At 34.4% G+C, this 23091-nt stretch overlaps 1 protein-coding gene across 1 annotated transcript; it reads left to right on the top strand.

Moving 5' to 3' along the window:
- Positions 1–1319: 1319 nt before the first annotated feature.
- Positions 1320–21310, top strand: LOC139973968 (uncharacterized). Its single transcript, XM_071980874.1, has 21 exons — positions 1320–1598; positions 2275–2380; positions 3030–3101; positions 3638–3697; positions 4124–4192; positions 5032–5103; positions 5413–5484; positions 6528–6605; positions 7856–7930; positions 8117–8188; positions 8764–8835; positions 9285–9356; positions 10486–10638; positions 11080–11148; positions 11401–11481; positions 12543–12614; positions 13506–13559; positions 14008–14201; positions 14441–15978; positions 16704–16842; positions 17288–21310. Exons 1-21 carry the CDS (start codon positions 1511–1513, stop codon positions 17506–17508), a joined length of 3429 nt encoding a protein of 1142 aa, XP_071836975.1. The 5' UTR covers positions 1320–1510; the 3' UTR covers positions 17509–21310.
- The last annotated feature ends 1781 nt before the right edge of the window (positions 21311–23091 follow it).

The following is a 23091-nucleotide window of genomic DNA, read 5'->3' on the forward strand; positions in this document are numbered from 1 at the left end:
AATGACGTCACTCAATTTATAGACGGTCAATGCAACCTTCTAGAGATGGTGTGATTTATTTCAGCAACTGTGAACATTTTCGTCAAGTGTAAGTAAAACCTTGCTATTTGCAGAGTTCGTGAAAGAGGCGTTTCCGTTATTCAGTGGAATGTTGTAACCATATAAGCAATACCAAATAAAAAACGATAACAATAAAAAATATATATATAAAACATAAATTTCTAGATGAACGCGTTGTTAGTAGCCGTTTCCTTCCTTAGAGCAAGGTTGACTATGCGGGACCTCGAAATGAGTCTATCGACAATCTGGGCTGCACACGTTCTAGACTATTAATGTATATTATTAAAGAAGCTCTTTACTATTGTTGGCTATGGACTTTTTACCCGGCGACCAATTAGCCAAACCTTTCACCTTCTTATGTGATTAAACCATTCTATCTATACTTATATAAATGTTTTAAGAAGGATAGCCTGTAGTGGGAAGATTTATTCTGATGATATGAAAGAGCAACGTTTTCTCAGCATCCCCAGGCTAGTAAAATTTGCTATTCATTCCCAGTGACTTCCAGATAACAACAGTTTAGAGTTGACGTGTTTTGTACCCAAAGTGAAATTGTAGCAAAGATATGATGTCATTTTTTATCGACTGGCAAAGTTTGTTAAATGTAGTCTTTAAAATGTACTTCATAATTTCATGAAAATCGGAGGTGCCTTAGTTTAACAACATGTTAATGCCCTACTGTCATTATGGGCAATAATAGCGTCTCATCCCCTTACTCTCAGGCGGTTTCATTTAGTTTCATTTTCTCTTTGTCTTACCATATAGCACTCGCCTTCGGTACCTGCCAGAATGTTTTTTCTTTTGCACGCAATTATCCAAAATATACAAAATTGTAAGTGAACTTGATGGTTTATCGATTCAATGCTGTTAAATTAGTGTTTGCAGCAACGTTTGTAATATAATGACAACGTAATTTTTGTTACCAGTGTTGCACTTGCCTAACTAATTATTTTCATTATATGTGTATTTGATTGGATTGTATGGACTTGACATTTGTAACACTCAGCAAAGCTGAAAGTGAAAATCTGATGATAAGAAATTTCATCATTAAATATAACCGCAGCTATAAAACCAGAAATTACTCTCGGAGACTTGATAAAATAAAATATGATTAACAAAAATAAAACTTTATGCGCAAACTGTATATTCCTGTCATATACCTGTCATAATAAATACTCTCCTTATTGTCCTCATTAACGCGCAAATATCACTCCACTCATTTCCTTAATTTCGGTTTCATTGCATTATTGGGTTTATTTTCTTATGGCTACGTTCTTTGTTGACACGAAACGATGCACGTAATATATCAATAAAAGTATTTGTAAGTTATGTCAATCACTGCACGTATTACACTAGTCCACCTTGGCGATGAAGAAATATATGAAATAACTATTATTAATATCACTTGCCACCTACAAGGAGAGTCAATTGAGTTTTTCTTTACGTTACAATGGACATCTTGCAACTATGTTATGCTTTAATGGTTGCCATCCCCGCCATCTGCGTGGCCTCTGGAAATGATCCTTGTCGCTTATTGGGTAAGTGAGGAACAACCTTGTTACCATTAAAGGCATAATTCCCAGCCGGAGAAAGAGAGAGAGAGAGAGTGAGAGAGTATCATTCCGTTGCAATTTATCTGTTACATTTACCTTGCTTCTTGCACATTTGAGTTTCTCTATTTTGCAGTGTTTAATAGCATTGCTGGTAAATTGAGATCAAACTCATACAGTTCGTTCGTTTCATAATCACCAGACTTATTTTTTTTTTATGATTACAGTTCAAACCAGCCACAAGTTGTACTAATAATCCAAGGGGATGAGGCGAGGGGTGAATTATTTCAAATAGCCGACAGTCTTTGATGATACATTTAACCTTTCGTTTTATATGTTCGCTGTTTTGATTAATTTTGTAATATTTAAAAGTAATATTTTAGAGCAATTACGCGTAATGTTTAATAAATTATAGAGACAACAGTTGCTTCAGCAAATGTAATAATAAATACAAAATTGAAAATGATCATATTGAAATTAGCTTCCCTTTTAGCCTAGAGGGCAAATCGTGCCGCTCTGAGGAAAGCCCAATCTTGGTTAATATTTACAGTGTTGTGTGACATGTCTAGTCATGGACACAACCAAATGAATTCAGTATTAAATATACCGATGCTTGATTAATGTTGCTATCAATAAATTTTACTTCTTTGAAATTTGTCCTTAGATTCCAACGTCTGCGAGGTTTGCAAATGTGTGAGTCGAAACGTCAATTGTTCCAATAGGAATCTAACAGCAATTCCATCATATATACCGAATGACACTTACATCATGTATGTATTTAATTTATTGCAAAATGAATCATTTCTTCTAAGTTTCATATAAAGAATCTCTGTAGGCCGGCGGTTTTCTTATAGGCCATACATATTCCATCAGATATCCCATCATAGAGATCTTTGCTAAACTAATTGGTTTTTTCAGATTGCTTTTTGTGTCTATCGGATTGTGGGTGGAGGAGAGATACGTATCACGGGTGCGGTTCGTGTGAAGAATACCACTTCGAAGAATTTGCATACCTTCGAAATGATCACAGTAGAGTTTGGACAGCTCGAGCACCTAATAGTTAGTTTCATCAGTGACATCGATATGGTTATTTTGGTAAAGGGAAAATTGCATTTTATCCGCATGTCTTGTAAGAACTGAAGGAATCGTGAACTCTAACAAAGTTTAACGGAAGGAATAAATGAATATAACCCCCTGCCCTTCTCACAGGACCGTAGGGAGGACGATGGTGTATGTTTGCTGGGTCAAGGTTCCATGCAGTGCAGTTTAACAAATTCTTTGAGCATATTTTTCTCTTTGGTGTTTCTTACTGTTCTTTTGCACCTGCCTTTTGTTATGGAGAAATATCCAAAACGAATCGATAGAAAGTCATGGTAACACTATAGCATTAAAGGTAAACGCTGACTATTCTTTCCACAGTAACTTAGAGAACAATGGAATCTCATGTATACCGAAGGATTATTTTAGATATTTTGCTGTACTGTTCAAACTGTGAGTATACTTTGTGTTGTCGGATTTAAATGCTTATTTGGTCCACCTCAGGTTCCGATGGAACACAGCGGAATGTTTTTTCCTCCATAGATACTTATGAGTGGGGGGTAAAGCCTAGTCGTAACTTTTGGCAATGTAACGCTTCCTAAAATCTTTAGAGAATCTTACCAGGAACAAAGTATATTGCAATACTATGTCGCAATTTATAATAATGTAAGATTGGTTGTGACTCCCCAATACAAGCTTACAACACGATTTTAGTTCATTTATAACGACAACGAGGATATTGGGATGTATTGTGAACATAATCAACGAGATAATGCGAAAGGACCAATGCTCGACAACAATGTGACCCATGACCACTTTCTCTTTCTCTTTCTTTGTCGGGTCTTCATCTCCATCGGAGATTCATATTCCCGTTATAGGTTTACTTAGAACCTCTAGAATACACAAAAACACTGTGATGGGGATATCTTTTTCAAATTAACAAAGAAAATATTTCAACTAATTAATGGTTGGTTTCAATTGTTTGACAGCACAATCGGAATGAACTCCGTGTCAGAACCATTTATTCCACCAACAAGTATGAAAAAATTGTAAGTCAACGTTTGTTAATAATGCGTGGGATATACTTAACCATCTTCAATTGTACTCAGTAAGTCTATGCCTTAGATGATTTAAAATGCACCTCAAACCTTGGAGGAATTAGTCGTTTAAAAAAGTTCTGTCTGTCAAATTTATATATGTACGAGCATATTTGAATTTTACTACAAATAAAACATACTTAACTTTAATTCAAAACAGGCAATAATTGTAAAAACTGCATCTGAAATACCGTTAATGCATTTCATAGTGATAACAACTTAAATTGGAAACATTTACACTTTGTTGTAGTTTAAGACTACCAGAACTAAGTTTGTAAACCTTTCAGAATAAACAAAACTGCTACAAAACATCTGAATCTACAATTTAAAAGTTCATTATACACATGTCGCCAACGGTCTTCTTTTATATTTCTTTAGAATTGCTAACAAGAACCTTCTGGAAAGTGGTGAACTGATTTTCAGCCAATGTGAACATCTTGAGGAAGTGTGAGTTACACCTTTAATATGAAGATTGTGTAGAAAGAATAACACTTTTTGGGTCACCACTTAGTGAACTGGTATAATCTGATCTAGGTCAGTTGTTGCCAGTCGCCAATTTATCAAACTATTTAAAAGTTAAAGCATATTTATATTATACAAATAATGAATGGTTATGAGTGCAATAGTGCAAATATTTCATGAGTTGAAAGATGGAATGTTGAAGATGGGATGGAACTCCGCTGCGCCTCGTTGAATGGAACAACTTCATCTTTCAACGAATGAAATATTTGTACTATTGCAGGAATGGAAACCATTAATTATTTGTTTTAAACAACACCTTCAAAATTGGATGTAATTTGATGTAAAATGCACCCATGCAACAGATTGTTTTGAACAGACAGGTTTCTCTGCTCTCTTACCATTGAAAAAAGTGCTATCAAAAAAGTATAACACATGGTTTTATTTCATAGAGTGCAATAGAGCGGATTTCGCATATAATCAACGAGCAATTGACTAATCAAATGGCAGGAATATAATTAGGTGTTGTATAAATATATATATATATATATATATATATATATTTATATATATATATATATATATATATATACACTTGGATGAAAGCATCGTAGACGTTTCGTCACACGTTTTAGGATCGTGTTCCTTCACATGTGACTAAAAACTGCAATGTTCATCATAGAAACGTGGTTGTGACAGTTACTCAAGCAAGTTTCGATTTCATTTTTGTATCATGTAATAGTGCTGAGTATCTGTACCGCTTCATTTATGACAAATTGCAACAGTTGTTGTTCTTTTGTCGTGTCTTCTTCGTTTTTATTATTCAGGAACTTACAAACTAATCGCATTGCCTTCCTGCCAGATTATATTACACGAAATTGTTCCAAATTAATTCTCCTGTAAGTACTTTTTGACATTTTTATAAGTGCCATCGCTAAACTCAATGTCGTTTAATGTATTCATTCCTATATATTGTAATGTCGCATTGTTTTATTTTGTATTTATTAAGCCGTTCAAGTGCTAAAATACCAAACAGTTTTTTGTTCTCTCTCGAGACAGTTGTTAAATTCTTGAGACATACCTTTTTTTCACATCGCAATGACTGGCCATACTTTAAATACTATAACAAATTATGCTTAATCCTTTTATGTATTGCCTCGTCTTTGTTTTTCTACTTCTTTTTCTTTTTTGATGATCTTCTTTCGCAGCGATTTACGAAACAATCTTTTCTATCGGATTAATCAACACAGCTTGGGTTTTCTTCCACGACTGAAAGATTTGTACGTATATGGGGAAAATGAAACAGTATCCTATAGTATTGCATCTATTATATAACGTATCAAAGAAGTAGCGATACAGATAATTCTTTTTCTTTTTCGTATCGTTATCAGTCATTTTTTAATACGTTACGCAATTTTTTTCCATATGATGATTGGTATTCATGCATACTTTGAGTTATTGCTTAAGGGTTTTTCAGACAAAGAATAAACTCTGCGAATCTCGCGTCTTGCCTGATCATCTGAGAATTTTGTGACGTCACGGTCACGTCACCTAACGTATAATGTAAGTACATTGAAACCGGGGTTACTTTGACCCAGAAGAATGGAAATGACGTCGTTCTGCTAAGGTTTTACTGCAGTCCATGGTGTAAGGTCTCTTAAACGCATAAAGGCATAAACCTATTGAGACTCTTGATGTTAGGAGACAGTGACAAGTAAAGTAAACGTTTCTTATTTGATGGTCTGTTTCCCCAAGCTGAATGTTCATTGAAAAGGAATGCTTGCATTTCGGCCACAATTGTTCCTACATTAAGTTGCTTCAACAGAAACTCTTTTTTTATTCGGCCGTTTGGTGCAGTAAGGTTTTAACATCGTTATTATAATAGAATTAGGACTTTTCACCCAGCTGATATGTCATATAAATCAATAGCGATATACCTTCGCAAGATGATATTTTGTTTTCCCGACAGTACATCCATCTGGAGAGATTGTGGCTAGGAAGATGTCAGCTTTAAAAATCTGAAGAAAAAAAAACATTCAGTGAATATGAACACCTATTTTGTAAAGGAGTTTCACTCGTGCACTATGTCGCATACAACAAGATACTTAAAAAGGAATCTGGCGTACCCCTTTTATTGTTACTGAAAAATAAATGACTAACTTTGAGTAAATGCACTGGACTGTATTGCAACGGAGTTGACGATATATTCTTCACACTGTTGTATTGGACTTAAAAATTTAATCTTTTTTGTAATTTTAATTACCCCATAGTTCATATCATTATTGTTTTTATCCATCCTACAAAATATTTTATTACTAAATAGGAGACTGAGCTCGAATCGAAATCTTCGTCACATTGATGAGGGGGCCTTGAATCAAGTTTGCGAGAGTTTGCAGAAACTGTAAGTGGTTGCTACTTCAATAGTATGTTAAAATAACAGACTGTAGCTAACATGACACTACTATAGCTGATCATATGCAAGTGGTTGTTACTTCTATTGTATGTTAAAATAATAACTAACATGATACTACTATAGGTGATCATATGTAAGTGGTTGTTACTTAATTCTCTAGTCTGTTAAAAGAACAAAATATTACTAACATGATAATATTATAGCTGATCATATGTAAGTGGTTGTTACTTCAATAGTCTGTTAAAATAACAAACTATAACTAACATGATACATCTATAGCAGATCATATGTAAGTGGTTGTTACTTCTATAGTCTGTTAAAAGAACAAACTATTACTAACGTGATAATATTATATCCGATCACATGTAAGTGGTTGTTACTTCAGTAGTATGTTAAAATAGCAAACTATAACAAATATAAGAGCTGATCATATGTAAGTGGTTGTTACTTCTATAGTCTGTTAAAATAACAAACTATTACTAACATGATAATACTATAGCAGAACATATGTAAGTGGTTGTTACTTCTATAGTCTGTTAAAAGAACAAACTATTACTAACATGATAATATTATATACAATCATATGTAAGTGGTTGTTACTTCAATAGTATGTTAAAAAAAAAACTATAACTAACATGATACTATTAGAGCTGATCATATGTAAGTGGTTGTTACTTCTATAGTGTTTTAAAATAACAAACTATACGAGCAAATACATACCATATAAGCAAATATATGATACAAGTTATATTTTTACCTGTTCTATCTAAATATTAATTAATGAAGCTACTAACTTTAGTATGAACGAGTTTTTTTTTCATTCGTGGACTTTGTGGACAATTACGTTAGTAAAGTTAGCATGCAGTCAGATTTGCAGTTGCATCTTGTCAGTAATATTCGTGGAGGTGTTAGATGTACATGGGTGGCATTAGATGGTATAGGATTGAATACTCCAAATTAGTAAGTGTAAATATTTTATGAAGTTCTCCTACATTGTTACCTACTAATGCAAAATAAAAATAAAACAATTCAAACGAAAATTCCTTAAGAGATAACGTGCATTGCTGAGTAAAAGAGTGCAATAAGTTTTTGCTCATGATGTAGTAGCGATAATGGTGTGCTGAAAGGTAGATAGATTCGGTTGCCCTGGCACTTATTCCGTAAAAGAGAACACCTTTAAAGATATTTAATTGGTACAATATGTAGCACATTCAATTATTAAATTTTCTTATGCACAGGGCAATGACCGGATGCGATATGCTGGGAAACGTCCCAACAGGCCTTTTCAGAGGCTGCACTAAACTAACGAGTGTGTAAGTGAAACTAAATGTGTTATCAACATGTTTTATTTTCATTGCCGACGATAAAAATATTAATATATTTAATAACAATGATCATTACAATCGTCATCGCCATTGTCATCTTTACCATATTTTACGTTTATTATTCTTCTTCCTACGTTATAACATCGTTTCTGTAATTTATTTATCTTTTTACAGAAAATTATCAGATAATAACATTACCTACATCGATGGCGAAATGTTTCATTCCCAAATTGGGTTGTTTTACATGTAAGTTTGTAGATTTCTATGTAAGTGTTAACATAAATGTAATTGCATTGTGTTGACCTTCACCAACACAATGCTATATTTAGACATGGTTCCAATTAATTTAGATGATAGATTTATTCTCTTATTCTCATTTTAATCACTTCAATTGGAGAGTTTGTTTAGACAAGAATTTGCGCACAAAAAAGTGTTCCACCAAACTAATAAATTGATTTTGTTTTCATGAAATTTTGCAACAGTAACATACACATTATCCTATTTCCTTTACCTGTGAAAAGTCTCGCTAAGTGTCAAATTAAAGTCACGATGCAGGGTAACTGTAACCATACTGCTATAGTATTATACAGCCAGATCCCAATATTTGGGGCAAATTTAGGATGTTAACACTAAAGTGCGAAGTTGAAAGTTGCGATTTACGGCATAACGTAGTAGTAAAAAGAACAAATACTCTTCCTTACTTTGATTTTGTTTTTCTTGTCTTGTTTGTTTGTTCGTGCATTTTATTTCAAAAAAGAGTATTAATAATTTCAGATTACAACAGTAAGTTGAACATTTCTCTTTTTCTTTCTGCTGGTTAGAACTTTCAGGAATAACCCTTTAATACAGCTTGACGATTCAACATTCAAGCACCTGACGTGGATTCATAGTTTGTAAGACTTGTTATAATAGCCACAGCTATATAACGTGTTATTATAGTAATCATTTCAATACCAACTATGTTCTATGCTAGCATAATGGAATTATTGCAAATTCGTACGATCAGGTAGAATAAGGAAAATGATATCGCACAATTACATGATATTACACATGGATACGGAAGCACTCTTTTAAGTTTTCTTGAGGGGCAGAAGAGACTAAATGCTTCACAAGCTGTACAAAAGCTGAAATCTCAATGTAAGGTGCCAAAAGAAAAGGTTTATTATTTTGTGTTGATCTCAACCAGATATATTTAAAGTGCAATAGTGTTTATTTTCTCTCAATATCTCTGATTGGTAACTTGAACATAACAGTCCCGAGCCGATTCTTTGCTAGCGAGAATATTGAAAAAAAAACTTCAGGTGGTATAGGACTTTAACTTAACTTAATCCTCTATTTTCAGAGTACTGTCCAATACGAGTCTTACTTCCTTACCAGCCAAACTTTTCAACAGTACTTCGATAATCCGTGACCTGTAAGTATATTTATTCTACTGCTGCATCATGTCTAAGAAGATCTACGCTCTCTACATTCCGCAGACTGTTTTTAATGTGTGCGCGAGAGCCCTCAGTACTAAGATATAATACTCTTTTGCAGTCCTATCATGTCAAACTCTTATACGATGCAATCAATTATCTAATACATGAATCGATATATAATATCTATCGAAAAATATTTGGACTGCGCGGCCAAGAAGATCTCTCTTTCGCGATTATAGAATTCTTTAATATGTATTTATTTATGTATTTATGTATTTTAGATCCTCCTGCAAGCAGGAATTCGCGAATAGGCCTCTATGTAGTGTCATACCGCATACCGTGTACCATTTGTTTGCGAAAACGTTAAAAATTTACTAACACGCACCGAGTTGATTCCATGAGGTTCAAAATAAATAGAGGGAAGCTGAAAATCAAATGATCATTCCATTAATATCGTAAATTTTTCACTAGTGATGTACGCTTGTGAAGCGAAACTGCATTCACAGCTCTCGTCAACACTTAGCCAAGATGTACCAAACCTTCTTACAACAAAACAAGAATCAGCAGTTGGAGAAACCAGCAAGGGCTTATGGATTACAACTTACACTTCGGTTGGCTTCCAATTCAACAGTTTCAACTCAAATCTAGAATCTTTCCAATTAAGAACGTCACTTCAGATGGGAATACCGTAGATTGGTCTTGGATGCAAAATCGACATAACTGTGACCCGGCCCGGGTCTCGAACCTACCGATTACTGAGCATCATTGCTTCAATGAGCACCGCCTAGCAGCACCGGCCACAACCTAGGTGTTCGATATGTTCCTAATTGTTCGATGAACCTAGTCTAGCTTATTTTGCATGTATTATCACTTCGCTGATTTACTGAAACCTGACCGTACAGGAAGATTACCTGAAAAGCGTGCCATATTCCCTACAAGAATTGTTAATCCTATATTGCTATAATGACTGATATTCTGACCGATTGTTGTGGACAACTATGATTTAATCGACAGGACAGTATTCATGGAAAGAGTACAGAGAAAGCCAGAAACTTCATATCATTGACTGCAACTACCTCTCTATTTAATTGTTGCTGACTATTTTTTCTTCTGTTTTCTTTACAGGGATCTTTCAAGAAATCGATTAATTACGATTCCCGAAGAACTGTTTTCATCTGAATACACCAACCACTTCATGATGAGACTTACACTGAGCGATAATCAACTTGAATATATTCCACCGACTGTATTCAGTCACTTGCGGAAGCTCCGACAACTGTAAGTGATATGTCCGCATCGTTTGGCTAGATGGAATTGCATAAGGCACTATTCTTTAACCGTTTCCAATGATGGAGTTGTGTCAATACCAAAACCAGCACATGATTGTATTACGTAATTGTCATCTTGGTATCTTTGTAATAATTGCTATTGACTAAGGATGTCTTGTTCACAAATGGCTTTATAAACTTCGTTTTAAACCTAATTTGGATTTACACATCAAGTTGGGCACTGATCGCAATTTATTAAGTACCGAGAAAGATTTAGGGACTTTTTCTTAGGGTGAAACATCCCCCTCTCCTAACATCATGAACATTACGTGCTCTAGGCATTTTATGTCTGGTACGGGGATGCTTTCAGATAAACAACAATCACCTTAGTGTCACATTAATCATCGTCAACATATCTCATGGAAATTTTTCTTTTCTTAATAAAACAAAGATATTTGGACGGTAACAGTTTGTTCGAAATTCCGGAAGGGATGCTGTCGTTAACGTCCGTTGACACTCTGTGAGTAATTTCATTCTCAGCACCGATATCTTTGCTGTAGCTCGACGTGAAATTCACAAAGTCAAATAACTTGTTGTTCATGTACACCATGAAACTTCAAACTATAAAAAAGCAAAATTGCACACATAGTGTCACAATATCGAATCTTCTGTAAACTGTACAATAAAAAAAGTAATTTTATTTATTGGACTCTATTGTACTTAAACTCACAACCTAATAATGCTTTTTTAACCTTTTAACCATTTCATCAAGGTACATTTTCCGAAATCAAATAGCGAATTTAACCAAAAGTTTATACCTGTCGAACTCCCAGTACAATCCTACTAAGCTTATGTGAGTATATATTTGTAGATTAGTCGGAATCAAGTGAATTTGATAACGATCAATGTGATTTTTTCATAAGATGTCATTATTAGAACAAACATAATCTAAGTTTGCGTATTTGCCAGTGCTTGAGTCTGCCAATTCGACAAGACCTCTTGCTGGTAGATTTGCCACCAAACAATGAAGTTAATTGCCTTTTTTGAACTATAGATAATTTATACTTTTAATAACTGGAATTTAATTGACCTGTTAACCTGTGGACTGGTGCAAGAATCTCAGTTTCCAGAAATGAAAACACTAGATTTCATGGTTTGATAGTTTTACTAGTGGAAAGGTCAGCTGATGGTTTTTGCTCTTTGTTGTTGTTTTGTAAAGTTGTTTGCTGGTGTTCGACTATTATTCTTATTTTCTTTTTTTGGTTCTTGTTGTTCGGTGAGTGGATCTGGTTGCTTTGTGTGATGGGTTGATTAGTTGGCTGCTTCATGAGTCGGTCTATTGCAGTTAGTTACTTTTCCCTGGTTTGTGAGGGAAATTTCGTCAATGGTTTGATTTGAATGGAGTATTGATCAATTGACAGAACTATCTTCGTAGATTGCAGTTGATGCTATAGTTCATCCAACTGTTTATTGCTGCCTTCGTAGTAGTTTTACTGATCGATTGATTGGTTTCGATGCTTGATGATCTAATTGTTCATTAATGGATAGATTAAATTGGTAGTTCAGTGACCGTCCTGATTTTTGAGTGGCTGACCTTAAAACAAAAACCAAATTGCTACTTCTAAGCTTGACATCCAATTGGTATATGTAATACGATATCTTAGCTCTTTATAGTTCTGACCTAAAGTACTTATTATTATGATTATTTTTATGATGATAATTATCATTTTTATGATTATTTTTATGATGATAATTATCATTTTTATGATTATTGTTATGATGATTATTATTATTCTTATGATTATTATCGATATGATCAATTTCATCATTATAATCATAATCATCGTTATCATTGTTACCATTATTGTCAATGTATCGATAAATCGACTTTTATTTTGCTCAAACCCCTTGAAGCGAAGCTCAGAGAAATCCTGTCCAACATCTCTCTGTTGAATTTCTCAAAGGAATTCAAGAAAATGGTGAAATGTGAGTTGCGCTGCATGTGAATATTCCGTAATTAATTATATTGCAATTACAAGAATTCATAACAACATATTCACAGAAGTGAGGTGTGCGTGGTTTCTTTAATACAGCTTCTTTTATAGATTTTTACACTGTATTTATCACAAACAGGTAACAATTGACTTTTTTATTTTATTATTATTATTATTATTATAATTATTATTATTATTATTATTATTATTATTATTATTATTATTATTATTATTATTATAATTACAATTATAATAATTATTATTATTATTATTATTATTATTATTGTTGTTATTATTATTATTATTATTATTATTATTATTATAATAATAATAATAATTATAATTATAATTATAATTATAATTATAATTATAATTATAATTATAATTATAATTATAATTATAATTATAATTATAATTATAATCATAATTATAATTATAATTATAATCATAATCATAATTATAATTATAATTATAATTATAATTATAATTATAATTATTATTATTCCTATTATTATTAGTATTTTTATTATTATTATTATTATTCTTATTATTATTATTTTTATTATTATTATTATTATTATTATTATTATTATTATTATTATTATTATTATTAGTTTTAGTAGTAGTAGAAGTAGTAGTAGTAGTAGTAGCAGTAGTAGTATTGTTATTATTATTATAGTTTTTATGATTATTATTGTAACTTTTATTATTATAACTTTTATTATTGAATTAATGGTGGACATAGGTTCGCATAGTATCATAACGTTACCAACATGAGTACAACTTGCATTAAGTTGGCAAAAATAAATATCTAATGAAAATGAATCAATATTTTTTAAATTAACATGAACTGATTTTCATCTTGTTTCTCTTTTAATTTAAGCATACTCACATGTAATGGGCTTTATATTCCCACCGCGCCCTACAACATAACTATGTAAGTTATTGAATTGTTGTGTGTGACGTGTAATTTTTGTGTTGCTTTTCTTTTTTTTCAAATATGAAACATTTTGAATGTTTTGCTTAGTTGACAATGTATTTTCTTCCAATGTATAAATAAGTGATTATATGAGGAAATACAAAAAAAAAATCAGTTTGCCGTGGTATCAAACTTCAATTTGTTTTTGCCACATGTACTCACATAATATTACAAATTTAAAGAAAAACAAATCTTAATGATGTTTCTTTTTCATAAAATGTGCTATGAGGATGTGGTTAAAACCTGCAGATGCTCAAAAGTACCAGCAGGTTTGATAGCTTTAATTATCGACTTCATACACCTGACTGTTCTGTGTTCTATAGGTATTCAATTTATAGTTTATCCTAAATGTTTTACTACAATAGCATAACAAACAGGACCACGCTTTGGGTTTTTTCTTTTACAGTGATTGTGTAGAAAACACTTTTCAGACAACGATTAAAGTAATAGACTCCGATCAAAGGGACAGTCTGTTGCAGAGAGGTTTTAACTGCACACAAGCTGAACCTAGATTTCTTCGTCGCTATACATGCGTGGCTTGTGCTCAGGGAAGTTATACAAACCTGCAAGGCCGTGACGGTTGTATACCGTGTCCACGTGGTGCGTAAATTTCAAACCATGTAGTTATTGTAATTGGTGGATTATTAATTTCATGCAGTCATTTATCGCTACTTCTCCTCTCCTCGTCTACCAAGCTAGCTCCTTACGCTTCTTATTAACTACGCTTTTTATTAGCTTTTGAAAACAATTGCTGTCATTTTCATTTGAAATAATATCACTTACATAGATGTTAGATTCACATACTTAAGACTTCACTCGAAGGACGTTTCTTCTCTCAGGTGGTTTCTACCAGGACGAAGTCGGCCAATTTCAACGGTTACCGAACGTTATCGCTTGCAACAACTGTAACAATGGAACATTCGTTACCAAAGGAGGAGGCGTCAGCCCTCTCAATTGTACGGTTTGCCCGGAGGGTACCAACAAGAGTCGACACGCTGGGTATCGAGCATGTTTCTGTATGGATAACTACTTTCGAAGAGATCGATTCGGTAGTTGTGAACTCTGTCCACAAGCAGGACTGAGATGTGAAAACGACTTTGTTACTATAGAACCTGGATTCTACTGGGACTGGACTTTATCAAACATTACAGAGTACAGGTTGTACATTGAAAATCTACAGAAATTTGATGATTCTTATGATGAAACCACAGCGTCCTTTTCCGGTTCTCTCGCTTATGTACACCCATGTCGCCAAACATTTAAATGTGATAACAAGAACGACACCGTTGAAGGGAATTGTCATAGAGGCTACACAGGATTTATGTGTACGGAATGCGCTGAGAAGTACTTCCAGGTCCTGAACTTTTGCCATGAATGTCCTCAGACATGGGTGTTCCTTTTAGAAGTGGCAGTAGGTTTGCTCCTACTTGCCGGCTTTTGCTTTTACGTAGTCTACACGTACAGACGTAAACGACACGAGGAAGCTCGTTCAATTATTGACGTTGCACTTGCAAGAGGGAAAATAGTTCTTGGTTTCTATCAAGTGATGGGAGAATTTTGGGACTCGTTAGACGTCCTTTATTGGCCTGAGGTTTTCAAACAGCTGTCTGATTGGTTAAATATCTTGCAGTTTAACATATCTACCATTTTCATAAAACCCAGCTGCTTAGTTCCAAGTGTATCTTTAAATGCATATTCCGAGTTTCTCATAGGAATTACTGTGACTGTTAGTGTTGCATTAGTCCCAGCTATGGCGGTTTGCTTAAGAATAGTACGTGCAAAGTTTTTCCAAGGGGACTCTTCGAATTCTCGTTCACAAGGATTGCGTCAAGTTGTTATCATCAAACAAGATACATTGCTATTTGCAACTCTTTTGGGCTTGTTTATCACGTATCCCTCTACGTGTAATTCTATTATTACATTGTACAGACCAGCATGCCAGACGTTTACATTAGACGAAACTATGTTGCACAACGTTAGCCTCCTGAGATCTGACCTTTCCATCAATTGTAACACAAACACCCATCGCAAATTCGAAATTGCTGCTTACGTATTTTCGCTATACATTGTAGCTTTTCCTGGATTATTATTTTATCTTTTGTGGAAATATCGTAAAGATTCAAGTGGTGTAGATTCTACAAGGTCACCATTATTGCATCCAAAATGGTTACGATTTCTCAACGAGAACTACAAAGATCAGTTTTGGTACTGGGAAATTGTAGAAATTACAAGAAAAGTTTCACAGACTTGCATTGTCATTCTGTTCGGATGGGGCAGCTCTCTTTCAATCTTCATCACGATTTTCCTCGCCGTTATCTTCCTTACTCTTCATGCATCATTTACACCGATGAAGGATAAGTTTGAGCAACAACTCCAGGTACACATTGATATCAATTTCAACTTGTGAATTTTTCATGTACCTATATAAGTTAGTTATAAGTCATTCTGAACTTAAATGCTATTTCTCATGAAGGAGGTATTTATATATTTGTTTCTTGTAATAAACATGAGAAACAAATTGAAATATTCCATTTTATAACATTCATAACTTATTTTCATTAAAGTAATGTCATTGTTTAGCTATAATACTATTTCATTGTATATGAAAGCTATAGACAGATTGCAAACTTGTTCAATGATTTCAGATATCATAAAGTTAGAGTTCCAAAGTTAAAACTCAAGGTTGACAGTCTTGTCTTAGGGCAAAAACTCAAGGTTTACAGTCTTGAATTAGGGCAATGCCTTGTCAAACGACTTTGCTACGGTTAACCATGGTCATTGGTAACTTGTCACACTAAAAGCATGTAAAATCCAAGAAGTGGCCACCGGGGCACTGCAGTGCGATACATTTACGTATCCGCTGGGGGACTTCCCATAGAGTGCAGCCGCAAACCGGCGCAACCTCGTTCATCGCCATTTAAACACCAATGTGGAGAGATAATGGAGATAAAGTGCCTCGCAAAAAGAACAAAATGTAATATCTGGCCTGGACTCGAGCCCTGCAATCCTTAGTTTTAAGTCCATTGCCTGAGCTATGATGACATTCTGCACCCATCAATCCATCCATTATTTATTTATTTATGTTTTACAAACCTTCTACAGCTTGCATCTTTGTTGGCAATCTTCCTCAACATGTTAATGGTTGCTGTACCGGCTTATGAAACAGATTCCCTGTTTGTGAAAGAAACGATGACATTTATATTGATTTTTCTCAATATCGGTGTCCTCGGCGTTACTTTCGGTGAGTTAATTGAAGAGCTGCAATGACCAAAATGTAGAATCTTCTATGGTGACCATTACAAATACCAACCAAAATATACAGGAGTGACTACACGTGGTTAGAATTAAGAATAGAAAACGTATCAAGTTAGTCAATGGATTGTCTCTCCTTTGTATGAGTGCTTCTTCTTAATTCATTTGTAGATCTGTTGTTAGGTTAAGTAGCAAAATGTTACATATTGCAACAACTTAAGCTGAGGGTTGTAAATCTTCTACCATGCTATATCAACGACGAGATCCATAAGTTAGATGACTCATAATTAAGATTGCGATTATTCACATTTCATTCTTGTAGTTCTTGATGCATGATCATGTTTCTTTTGAAGGGGTGGTTTTGGGCATACCGATCAATAGTTCCACTCACTCCTTAAACTTAAATGTATATTATTGGTGATTTTCTACCATAGGAAAACCATTGCTGAAACTTGCAAAAGTAATCTACGTGTACATAAGAGGCCGAAGATGTCTTATCTGGTCACCAGAAGACGAACCCATTCCTGAAAGGATTAACAACTTTCATGTAAATTGTCATCATCTTTTGATAAACGGTGACCAAGGTGACCAAGGAGAAACGGAAGACTCCGCTCTCTTATCGTCACCACGGCATCGATATCATTCCGTGGAATGACACCATGTCATCTTGCTCTGTGTGAAGAGGAGGGAGAGCTGGCCACGGTCTTGTTCTGCTGCTTCTGATGAGGTTCATTGTCGGAGAACTATAGTAATGCAAGATAATTTATGTATGTATTTTAGTTCCTCCTGCAACCAGGAACTCGCGTCTGACTCAGGCGAATCGTTCCAACGCCCTCTATTATTTGCCCGTATATAGCCGATTACTCATGGAGCTTTCCCTTGTTCTTACCGCATGCGCAGTAGTTATTCTTTGTGTTGTCAAGGCCGAAGGAGATGAAATGTTGAAGAAAAAACAGTTACCTTTTCCTTCGTGAATACCCGAGATTCGGCCGATTGTTTCCCGGTAAGTTATGCAAAACAAGTCTCCATTGTGTTCCTCGTATATTGTACGGAATATTAGGGAATTTATGCTAGAAAAAATGACTTTTTAGTCGATTTGATCATCGTTTTGGCGATTTGTGATTGTTTTCTCGTGTACATCCATCACTTAGCTCTCCAAAATTGTATCATACAGTTGTGGCACTTACTGCCAATTTTGAGAAAACTGAAAAGTCTGATGTCAAAATTTATAATTGCGTGGGCCGTTACCATGGTAATTTCACGATTGGTAAAGGTTTGGCGCCATTTGTTGGTAATAACGGCGAAACCAGTATAGCCTACTTTATGTAGGAATCGGTTTCACGATGCAATGATACACTGTGCTGCCAGTGGTAGTGCTGTACTGTGGTAGGTCAAGGACTAACGTTAACTCTAACATTTAAGTTGTTACAGCAATTCATCCGTACTTCTGAATTTTTGGTAATTTTTACCGGGAATTATTCTCAATTATTCCAGGAAAGTCTCAATCGAGAGAATGTGTTACCGCTTGGCCCCGTAGTCAAGACTCAAGTGTATACGTAGCTATAGCACCAGACCTAGATAAATTAGCCAAATAAATAGCCTTCTGTTTTCTGAATACTTTAGCTTGGGCCTTTAGACAGTCGCTATAGTATTTTGGTCCATAAGTCGTGCAAGTGAGCCATAAATTTGATCATATGTCATGATTATTTGCCTTATGCTTCTGATTTATATAATATTTATCTCAAGCTAATGACTTGTCACAATTTCGCACTGATTTATTTTCACCATGTCCACTCCAAAGGGACTTTAGTATCAATTTAAAAATCATTACAGATTCAAGTGATTTAATTGTTGCTTTCTGAGCTTCATTGCATAGCCAAACGTCAAGTACCTTCAGCCTTACAGCAGCACATCAAGGCCCCAGTGGTAGCGTTACTAACCTGGGAATCGTTACCAAGTGAACTAGAGACTCCAGCCAGGATACGGGTGGAAACAAGAAAAACCTGCGCACAAGCATTTTATGTTTTATTGTTAATTGGCTGATTTTAAAAAGAACTAATCCATTTCTTAATTGTACGTCTCACTCTGGTATATAAACAACTCAGTAGTAAAATACAACATGTGAAGTACAAGAAGCTGAAAAGAAGTCGGCCGGTAACCAAGCTACGGTACACTTGGACGGAGACAGCAACAGATGAGCTGCGATCCACCATGGATACCACCGACTGGGATCTATTGTTCTCATCAGCTAATTCACTTGACGAGGCGACGGACATTGTCACTAGCTATGTTAACTTCTTTGTCAAAACAATCATCCCTTTTCAGACATACAAAATCTATCCGAATAATAAGCCGTGGGTCACAAAGAACTTAAAGATTTACTCAACGAAAAGGAAAAAGCCCTGATGGAAGGTAACAAAACAAGAGTAAAAGAGGTACAGAAGTGCATCAAACGTTAAGTCGAAGTATGTCAACAAACATAAAAAGACAAATTAGAAAGAAACTTTGCTGAAAATAATTCTGCTGGTGCATGGAAAACAATGCAAATGCTGACTGGATACAGACAGAATTCGGTGACCCCCGGGTCAGAGGTCACACAAACTTTCAAGTTGATGATGCGGTGTTGACATATCTGCAAAAACTTTACTCTCATTTAGATAAAGATAGACAGTATGTAAGATCTAAACTTCTCTAGTGCATTCAACACAAATGTCCCACACTTACTTACAGCTAAATTAATCACATACGGTGTATCTCCCCGAATTACCCTATGGATTCATGACTTCAGAGGGTGAAGATAGGTGATGTCTACTCAGGGGAAATGATTTAAAGTGCAGGTGCGCCTCAGGGCTGTGTCCTCTCCCCCTGGTTTTTCCCTGTATATCAGCGACTGTCAGAGTATGACCAGTGATTGTAGCTTCATTAAATATGAGGATGATACTGTCATTACTGCATGGTTACCTGTCAGATGACATTGACTCATACGCCACCACGATTGCAAGGTTTGTCCAGGGGTGCGATGATCATTTGTTACAACTTAATGTGACCAAACCTAAGGAGCTGATTATAGATTTCCGTCGCAAGCTATGAGATGGTCTGCCTTAAAGTGAAACAAATCATGCAAGACCCAACACACCCCTTGTTTGGGCACTACATTTACCACCTCTCTGGAGTGCGTTAATGCCCACCACGTACACTTAGGGCCTGCTACAGATACTCATAAATTTGTGCCTAATTCTATCCATATATCTAATTCGCGAGTGAGACGATAAGTTTATTATTTAGGACGTGCTGTATATATGTTTGTATTACTGTATATGTATCGCAGTATATTGATACTCATACTATTTTTTTCTTTTTTCGTTTGCGACCTGTGTAAGTCGAATTTTCGATTGTGGACAATCAATTCAATTCAATTCAATCATCTCTTTAACCTATTTACTAACCAAAAACAACAATATCACCCTAAACATATGTAGATATGTTGTATCCATTTAACTCAATGATAATATTGATTTAATAAACCCATATCTTCCTTAATTAGACTGTGATACCTATTATTTAACATTTAACCTTCCAAAATTACAAACAAGACCAATAGACCACATGAATATTCATGACATGACTGGCTATGTAGCTATGCGTGCAAAGCTTACCACGGAGGAGTATAAAGGCCATTCACGTAACAGTATACCATTCACCTCACAGTTTCTTGTATGAGTTTAAAAAAAGTAAATACACTGTCTTGCCACCTCTAAATTTTATTTCAATCCACTCATTCGAATTATCCAGAAATGCATCTGCAGCTGAGCTTTCAACCTGAGACCACGAAGATAAAATTTTACTTATTGAGCCTCAACTTTACTGCTTTTCATTTTATTGTATTTTTTATATTAAATGTATATGGTACACAACCAGCACAGTACCGCAATGCCTGTTCCGCTGTTTGAGTCATTGCTTCAGGGGACATCTCTAAGGTTGTTGCTGGCATGTCACTTTCCAACAAGGTTGCTAATAGGGAGGAAAACATCCAGGGCATGCTGTAAAAGGAATATTTCTTCTTCTGCTTCCCTCTGAATATCGCCCTCAGTTAGGAGTTGCTGCCATCTTCTTAACGATTTGTCCATTTACCTCACTTGTGGCATTCATGCCACATTTCCCTTCACTTTGTCTGAAAATGTGGTCCCTCTTAATTTCTTGGTAATCGACGACGATTGTTGACTATTCACTTTTCTCGATCATAGGTGAATGACACATTGATGTGAATGAGGTCTTCAGTTTGAAGAGGTCATCTTCAAATATATAGCAGATGGCAGCTTAAAAAATCTAACGCAAGCACTGAAGCATCAGCCTTCCTAAGCCTCTTTGCGGGGTACTGCATTCCTGTAAATGAACGAGTTATGACAATTTTCAAAGAACAGGCTATTTGTCACAATATCACGGATACATGACATAAATTGTGTTTTTTGTAACTAATGAGAAGTGTATTTCTCTCCAGCTTTGGTTTTAAAAGATTCTTCAGTATTTTACAACTTTGAAAGAAAATTCATATTCAAAAGTATTAATTTGTTAGTCTTTGGGCCTAAGCGGTACTTTTTCCTCATGGTTTGGCTGATATAAGGAAGCACCTCCTACCCATGATTCCACATCCCAGTGCTCAGTGCAATTTTTGAATTTTTTGATTTATTTCTTTTATCAAATCATATTCTTCCTGATTGCAAAATTGTAGAGAACAATAAATATAACTATATAAATAGTATAAGGGGTGCTATGAGGTTCTCTCCCTATGATTTCACAACCCAGTGCACTTTGTGACGTTTACTGTGAGTTTCAGGTGCTGAATGACAGGCACACGTATAGCCATCAACTTGGAAACATGTTGCAGATATGATGATAACCAAAATGCACTTCATTTGCTGGAAAGCGATATTTGGTTATCGTTTAACTTATGTATTAATTAAACTGTAAATTTGGAATTATATTAATACAAGGAAACTCTTCATGCCACGGCATATAGACTACCAGATAAACAGAAATATCCCATCTACATTTTCTATCAAGCCAGGTTTAATTAACACCAATTACAATGTATTTACACATTTAAATAAACTTGTTAAATATTGTTTCTTCGAAGAAAAAAATATTGTTTTTATTATTGTCATATTTCTCACATTTTATCTTACATTTTATTTTCCAAGAAAATCTTTGGATATTAAATGCAAAATTATCAAGTTGAAAATTATATTTTAGAAGTAATGCTTATGTTTTTACAAAGTAAATATTTTTATTTGATATTGCATTTGTATAAAGTGTAATTGTATATTTAACATTTCGGTAAGTCATTAATTTTCTTTTGATATGCAAATGACCCACTTGTCAGTTGTAGCTATAGTCATTTCATAGTCGCAGTATACTCTTCGTTGTCACTTTGTTACATACCCGATTTACTTGCAAGGCCATTTTGTATACTCTGTTTTTGGCCAAACCTACTTGCATTTCTTGGAAAAGAAGATATTTGTGTTTCAATAAAAATGAAACAGTGAGCACAAACCATGTTTAAAATGTATGTCAATGCTGTCTCTCATTATCATGAATATTAACCTATTAAGCATGACAATTACATTCAATGCGATCAAAACTAACAACCGTTTATTGATACTTGTCCATGAGAGAATGACTTATTATTGTGGATTCAACAAAACTGAAACAGCAGTGAAATAAGTATAGGACAAATCAAGGGCGATATTAACATTTGAAGTACCTGTCTTGCATAATCTACGTTTCATTGGATGGAGGTTACATTGAAAGAATTTGATTAAAGTTAATTTGAATTAAAATTAGATTAAATTCAATGAGATAAATACTAATGTGTGTTTATTGATACTTTTTCCAGAGAATGACTTGTTCTTTTGGATTCAATATAAATAAAACAGCAGTGAAACATTTCAACGGCGATATTAATATTTCAAGTACTTGTCTAAATAGGTTATGTTTTATTGAATTGAGGTCACATTGAACGAGAACTTTGAGAACGCTAAAATATATTAGCACATAATGGTACATCTTAAAAAAAGTCTATTGTAAATGAACAGGAGTTCATTATGTATGCAACTAAATCAGCTAAAGTCAATTTGTTGTTAATTGTCATGCGTTTACGTGTATATTTGAACTGTTGAATGACATATTTTAGTTACATTCGATTTACATAACGTAACTGCACCGAATGAATGTTCATAAA

This window comes from Apostichopus japonicus, chromosome 2, assembly GCF_037975245.1.
Source record: "Apostichopus japonicus isolate 1M-3 chromosome 2, ASM3797524v1, whole genome shotgun sequence".
NCBI lineage: Eukaryota > Metazoa > Echinodermata > Holothuroidea > Aspidochirotida > Stichopodidae > Apostichopus > Apostichopus japonicus.